The 7,787-nt window shown below is 38.6% G+C and overlaps 1 protein-coding gene and 1 long non-coding RNA gene across 2 annotated transcripts; one reads left to right on the top strand and one right to left on the bottom strand.

Annotated features, from left to right (window-relative positions):
• Positions 1-311: 311 nt before the first annotated feature.
• On the bottom strand, positions 312-1,499 carry LOC134203379 (MIP18 family protein galla-1-like). Its single transcript, XM_062678252.1, has 3 exons — positions 1,226-1,499; positions 907-1,169; positions 312-541 (listed from the first exon to the last, which is right to left on the bottom strand). Exons 1-3 carry the CDS (start codon positions 1,402-1,404, stop codon positions 444-446), a joined length of 540 nt encoding a protein of 179 aa, XP_062534236.1. The 5' UTR covers positions 1,405-1,499; the 3' UTR covers positions 312-443.
• Positions 1,500-3,383: 1,884 nt separating this feature from the next.
• Positions 3,384-3,884, top strand: LOC134203381 (uncharacterized). Its single transcript, XR_009977586.1, has 3 exons — positions 3,384-3,540; positions 3,614-3,702; positions 3,776-3,884. It is a non-coding gene; the product is annotated as an uncharacterized LOC134203381 (long non-coding RNA).
• The last annotated feature ends 3,903 nt before the right edge of the window (positions 3,885-7,787 follow it).

The raw sequence follows: 7,787 nt of genomic DNA, 5'->3' as shown, positions 1-7,787 counted from the left end.
ATTAGTCTTACATGTGTAAACTTTTTTAGCAGTGTAAGGCATTACACAATTTTCCTCGCAGGGCTGCAAACGGGAAGATAAAATTAAATATTTATTATAATATTATTATATGATTAAACGTCTGCAAGCCTTAATAGTTCGGGGGTCGGAGCGTGTATGCGGCCTCTTAAACCCCAATTGTTAGGAAATCATAAGGAGGGCGTCCATATCATGTGGACAACATGTGGAGGGAAAAGTTTGCCAGTGCACGACAGCAGCAATCTTACTATTATCTTACTAAAATTTAAAATAATATACATATAAAAACTATGTTCTGCTCTATAAATAAATTTTATTAATAAACTTGCTTTAGGATATAAAAAAAAATAATCGCACCATGCACCTCTACAAAACTACCGTCCAGACTTTACTTGTGCGATATGCCGCACCTGGCCATGCATTGTTCAGTCTTCGTCTTTAATACAGCTTTCCACCAGCTGCCGTAAATTGGGATTCTCCATGGCAGCTGCTATCCGTTCCTTATCGTTGATCTGCTTGTTAACTGCAATAAAATCCATTGTCATTCGATTTCAACCACTCAATCTTATTATCATTTCAACATCAAGCTCATCGCGCTAAACATAGGTGGCAACTCCTATAATAGATATTGTAGAATCCATCAAGAAACAAAGACACGGTTGAATAATATTTTCCATTTTATGTGTATGTTCTCTGATCAACCACGCATCATCCCATTTTATGCCTGTCTTTTGTTTTTGGCCTTTGACCAGTTTTTTACGAGTTTGACGACAGACGCTGCATTGCTTTTTTACAATAGTTGTTACGTCATGCTCGTTAGGAAACGCTTTTCGATCTCTGGATTGTACAGCATCTTTTAAAGTTAACCAAAACCAATGAAATACTCACTTTCATCTTCCGTGGAGTGGGCTCCCTTTTTGATGTAGATATCCAACTTTAGATTATGGTTGAGATTTCGTTGGACTTTAACCCGAATGCACAGGCCAATCAAGGTGGCCAGTGAACAGTGCGGCACCGTCGGGTTGAACTCGATTCGCACCACATAGACGTTTCCCTCGGTTGGTTTCTGGACGAAGATGCCCTCCTCGTACACCACCTTAAGGTCCTCAAGGGTGTTAGGCTTCTCCGGGTCCCGAATAGTGCGCAAAAGTCTACAAAGGGGGAAACGGAATGAAACTATGGTCACGAATCCATGAAAATGATCAGCAAATTCTCACCGTAAATTGTTTCTTTGAGGTCATCCTCACCGCGATAACCGAGCTGCGATAAGGTTGGCGATGGTGAGACTTCTTTTTTATGAGGTGTAGCAGATGCTTCAACAGCATCGGAACTACCAGGTGACGCTGTTAGATCCTCGGAAGTTTTTCTGCGGAAGAACGACAACATTGTGCAACGCTGGTGATCGCTAGAATTTTTAATTATTTGCACATAGGATGTATTATTTAATATGCTGAAAAATTATTTTAATCTCTCGAGACACTATCAACCTCTGAAATGGAACAATGACTGCGACGAAAGTAATCGCAATTTTTATTTTGGTCTATATTTTCGCTTTTCAAATGTCAAATCGCAGGTTTAAATACAGTGCCGCTGCAAATCAGAATAGGATTCAGCTACCGGGAAATGGTCGACCTTTTGAAAATAGATAGGGGGAATGACGGCTTTGGCAGGTTTTGTTCTATTATTGTCAGGGGGGTTTTTTATGACTGATTATGCTCAAATTTGGCCTAAACATTCTTTGCCTATCAAAGAATGTTGTGGTCAAATTTCATAAAATTTTGTCGACAAAAAACCCCCTGCCAATAATAGAACAAAACCTGCCAAAGCCGTCTTTTCCCCTATGTACTTTATTCTATTTATTTGAAAATTGTGCTTGGTTTTGACGTAAACTACCCGCATATTGTAAACAATCTGTATCATTGTTAAAAAACTATTCGCATGAATTAAGGAAAACTGTTACTATTTATGTAATAGCCGATTAAAAATGGAACTATACACTACTAAAAATCCACACATATTTATTGGCAAAAATCCATAGATTCAACTTATGTTGTATATCAGCGCACACATAGCCATTCTCCACGCGAACTACTAATAACATATATATCCAAATCAACTTTATGTGTGGTCACGAATTAGCAATTATTTAATTTATGTGTGGTTCTATATCGATTATATTAAAGTGGAGCTATTGCAAAAATTTATAACGGCGACACATATATCTTATACAGATATTTTTTGGCAGTGTATGTTTATTTAGAGCCAGTATTATATTGTCTGTTTCCTTGGTAACAAAACGCGCCGACCATTTCTTAGGCACTATCAAAATCGTCGCCAACATCTTCATTCTAAAATTATGTTATTGTCTGTTTCCTTGGTAACAAAACGCGCCGACCATTTCTTAGGCACTATCAAAATCGTCGCCAACATCTTCATTCTAAAATTATGTTAGTTTTATTAGTAAATAATGTCAATCTGCATTAAAAACAGGGCTCAATTTTGGGAAATAATGTGATTATCTTATATATAAAAATGAAATGGTCTGTGTTCGTATCCGCATAACTCGAAAACGGCTGGATGGATTTTCTCCATTTCTTCAGCAGATATGTTCGTTATCGCTTCCGACGGGTTTATATCATATTTACCCAAGCGAAAATCACGAGTAAGGTTGAGTAAATCGTGAAAAACTAAAATTAAGAATCGTATGAAATCTTTGCATGGGCAGTTCAAAACGTACATTTTCGCCTACTATGCAGGACAACGTCTGCCGGGTCGACTAGTTGAGTTTATAAAATTTTGTTCACAGTTGATTTGACAGATCTTATGGCCATTTCTGCTGGCGACGATTTTGGCGTCAATTTGTTTTGCGACGATTTCAAATCGTCGCGGCCGATAAGGTGGGAAATTGATAATAGTTTTATTAGAAAATAATGACAATCTGCATTGAAAACAGGGCTCAATTTTTGGAAATAATGTGATTATTGAGTATATAAAATTTTGTTCACAGTTGATTTGACAGGTCTTATGGCCATTTCTGCTGGCGACGATTTTGGCGTCAATTTGTTTTGCGACGATTTCAAATCGTCGCGGCCGATAAGGTGGGAAATTGATAATACAATACCTTCAATATACGCTACCACATGCATTAATATCACAGTTTATTGGTTCTTAATAATCTCTCATCTTCCATTCGTTTGAAAAAAACAACAGTAAATTTTAAAAGACTCATAACTGATACTGCAACAATACCGAATATGGCCACTTAATAATTACGTATCATCTAACAAAAGTTTTGTCTCGTTGCGATTCCTCACACACTTTAAGAAATGTATCCTCCAATAATAAAAATCCGATACCGTTCAGTGTATGTCCGATTCTCAATAGGCGGCAGAACAAATTTTCCGTGTAGCTGCCATCGATTATTGTTGATAAAAGTTCTGGTTCACTCGAACCAAATTAAATCGTGTTAGTTATTTTTTATCAATTTGTTTTTCGTTTCTTGTACCGCTAGAAAAGCCGGAGGTAAGTAATTAAATTTGCTTGACTAAATGAAATAATATTAGTTGATATAGATATTTCTTGCATCTTACAAAAGTTTGTTCCGGTTTGCGTGAAAATAGCGATTGCGCAGTTCAACGTATTCTATTTACTTCATACTCATTGTATCTATCGGAAATGAAATTGGTAAGTATTTTAACATAAATTAAATATATGGCAGATTTATAGCTTAGTAATTTCTTTCCTGCGTTTCCTGTAGGTCGATTTCGTATTCTTCGAGGATGCGGCTTCCGGATACCCAGCTGAAAGACAAAGGCAATCAAATGGAGTTCTCCATGAAGGTAGCTCATATTGTTCGCCGGTTTTATAAGACGAGGAAAATGATAAATAAAATATCTTATACAGTGAACGTTCGCTAATTGGGGTTTTTCTAGTTGGGGCGCTTTTAGGTTGGGGTTCCGCTGATTGGGGCGAAACCCAATTAAAAAGCAGCTAAACGTCAGAATGTGATGTCAAAAACGCGTTGACGTTTTGTTTCCGTGTTTGGCGGGATCGATATTTTCTGGCGCGTAAAATTTTTCTTTGTTCAATGCAAAAAGTAAAAAACATTGACGCTTGTCAAAACGCCCCAATTAGCGAACGGCATTCACTAGTTGGGGTGAGGTCGTGCCCCAATTAGCGAACGATCACTGTATAACAATGCAAGTCCAACGTTCATTATGTGTTTATTTCAATATGTGGAAGTAATTGCGAATTACTCTCCTTTTAATAAAAGATAAGGGATACGGTACATCGATCTTTTTCACATATCATTCTATGCTTCACAAATTATATCACATATTGTTATCAATTTAATCATGGTTTGTAAATGAACCGAAAAAAATGTACTGGAAAATTCCCATTTCTATTATTATCAATTTCCCACCTTATCGGCCGCGACGATTTGAAATCGTCATAAAACAAATTGACGCCAAAATCGTCGCCAGCAGTAATGGCCATAAGATCTGTCAAATCAACTGTGAACAAAATTTTATATACTCAATAATCACATTATTTCCCAAAATTGAGCCCTGTTTTTAATGTAGATTGACATTATCTTTATCTATATATATAAAACCAATCTAGGTATGTAGGTCCGCTAACTACTTCGGAACCCCTTGGCCGTTTTCAACCAAATTTGGGAAAGAAATTCTCTACCCCCGGGGGAAGTTAAAAAGGGGGGGGGGGGGGTATGGAAAAAGGGGGGGGGGGGGGGGGGGGGGGGTTTTGTTCAGAAAACGAACAATTCTGTGTAACTTTCAACTCCCAGGACCGATTTCAACCAAATTTTGTACACATATTCACTACGAGGAGGTAATCATATGGGAGGGGATTTGGGAAAGGGAGAGGGGTCTGGAGGGAGGGTTTTGTTTAGAAAACGGGCAATTCAAAGTAAATCATGAACCCCTGTACCGATTTCAACCAAATTTGGTACACATTCTACATCATAAGGAAAAAGATAACAAAGGGGATGGGATGGTCATTGGGAAAAGGGGAGGGTAAGGGGAGGTGTTGTCTTTGGAAAACGAGCAACTCAGTGTAACTCCCAACCCCAGGACCGATTTCAATCAAATTTTTTACACATATTCACTATGAGGAGCCGATCGTACGGGAGGGAAATTTGGATAAGGGGGTAGGGGTCTGAAGGGAGGGTATTGTTCAGAAAACGGGCAATTTAGTGTAACTTCTGAACCCCTGTACCGATTTCAACCAAATTTGGTACACACATTTTCTATCCCTAGGAGAAGATAACAAAGGGGTGAAATGGCCGTTGAGAAAAGAGGAAGGGTAAAGGGAAAGCGGTTGTCTTTAGAAAACGGGCAATTCAATTGTAACTCCTGACCCCCAGGACCAATTCTAAGCAGATTAAAATGATTAAATCATTCAACTCTATGATTAAAGATTATGATTAATGAATTATAATTTTTGAAAATGATGACTGATAATGATTAATGATTAAATTCATTTTTGCCTTTCTCGTATACTAAGTAAACGGAAAAGGCTATATGATCGCTCCAAAAACAAACTTTTTATAGAAGGCCCGGAGACCCATAGTGTTATATACCAATCGACTCAGTTCGACGAATCGAGGTGATGTCTGTGTGTGTGTGTGTGTGTGTGTGTGTGTGTGTATGTGTGTGTGTGTGTGTGTGCGCAAAACTACTCAACAAAATGTCACTCATTTTTCGGACACTTATCCTCAACCGATTTGCTCGCAACAAGTTGCATTCGACGCAGAATCCTGTCCCATTGATTCCTATTTCAAATTGGCCAGATCGGACTATGGGATCGAAAGTTATGGCCAAAATACAAAATCATACGAAAAAATCGCGTAAAAAACGTCGCTCTTCTTTCGGGCACTTATCCTCAACCGATTTGCTCGCAACAAGTTGCATTCGACGCAGAATCCTGTCCCATTGTTTCCTATTTGAAATTGACCAGATCGGACTATGGGATCGAAAGTTATGGCCAAAATACAAAATCCTACGAAAAAATCGCGTAAAATATGTCACTCATTTTACGACCACTTATCCTCATCCGATTTGCTCGCAACAAGTTGCATTCGACGCAGAATCCTGTCCCATTGTTTCCTATTTGAAATTGACCAGATCGGACTATGGGATCGAAAGTTATGGCCAAAATACAAAATCCTACGAAAAAATCGCGTAAAATATGTCACTCATTTTTCGGGCACTTATCCTCAACCGATTTGCTCGCAACAAGTTGCATTCGACGCAGAATCCTGTCCCATTGTTTCCTATTTAAAATTGGCCAGATCGGACTATGGGGTCGAAAGTTATGGTCAAAATACAAAATCCTACGAAAAAACCGCGTAAAAAATGTCACTCATTTTCGGGCACTTATCCTCAACCGATTTGCTCGCAACAAGTTGCATTCGACGCAGAATCCTGTCCCATTGTTTCCTATTTGAAATTGGCCAGATCGGACTATGGGATCGAGAGTTATGGCCAAAATACAAATTCATACGAAAATATTGCGTAAGAAATGTCACTCATTTTTCAGGCACTTATTCTCAACCGATTTGCTCGCAACAAATTGCATTAGACGCAAAATCCTTTCCCATTGTTTCCTATTGAAAATTGGACAGGTCGGACTATGGGATCTGAAGTTATGACCAAAATACCTTTTTTCATGAAAATCACAAAAAATGTCACCTATTTTTCGGCCACCTAACCTTAATCGATTCACACGCAAACAAGTTGCATTCGACGCAGAATCCTGTCCCATTGTTTCCTATTGAAAATTGGCTAGATCGGACTATAGCAGTGGTGCTCAGCACTTTGGGCGTTTTCCTTAATTTACTTCTCACACCATAGAAATGAGCTTAACCTACAAATTAGCACTTGGTCGAAAGCTTTCAAATATATCTATCTGTTGAGGGCAATAAAACGGATGTGGGAGTTAAATTTACTCCCTATGAAACGATCAAAGCAAAACAAAAGTGCGGCCCGCGGGCCGCAGGGTAATTTTACTTTGATCAAGTCGTACGGAATGATTTTACCACCAATATTCGTTTTAATATCCTCTGCTGATAGATATATTTGAAAGCTTTCGTCCAAGTACTAACTTTTAAGATGAAAGCTCATTTTTATTGTGTGATAAGCAAATTTAGGCAAAAAACACACAAAATGCTGAGCACCACTGGACTATGGGATCGGAAGTTATGGCCGAAACACCATTTTAGCCTTTTTATACGAAAAGGCTGTATGTTCGCTCCAAAAACCAAACTTATACCAATCGATTCAGCTCGACGAACTGAGATGATGTCTCTGTCTCTCCCACTTCATACGGGAGTTTGGCAGAAAGACGGTCATGAGATTTATATCATAACAAATATTGCCCTCCGCTCGCGTGATGGGAATGACATTTTCGTTTTCTTTCTGTGTAGTCGGAGCTTCAGTTCAACTAACATCCAAAAGTGATATCCTTAAAATATATGACTGGGTGAAATAAAACAGGGTTATGTACGTCAAAAAGATTGGAAAAGGAAACAAAAATGTCGAATATCTTATTAGCATATTGTAGATCAAGCTGAAAACCGAACCGAGGTCCCGCGAAATCGCATTTTCTCGCATTTCCGGATGTTGCAACTGCATCGCGAGTAGTGCGCAACTGTGCCATAGTCGGGCACCACTCGCGATGCAGTTGCGACATCCGGAAATGGGACAAAATATGATTTTCGGTTTTCAACTGGATCTACAATATCTTTG

Source organism: Armigeres subalbatus, unplaced genomic scaffold (assembly GCF_024139115.2).
Source record: "Armigeres subalbatus isolate Guangzhou_Male unplaced genomic scaffold, GZ_Asu_2 Contig1830, whole genome shotgun sequence".
Classification (NCBI taxonomy): Eukaryota; Metazoa; Arthropoda; class Insecta; order Diptera; family Culicidae; genus Armigeres; species Armigeres subalbatus.
The sequence above is the reverse complement of the archived record's forward strand: the minus strand, read 5'-3'. Positions and strand labels throughout refer to the sequence as shown.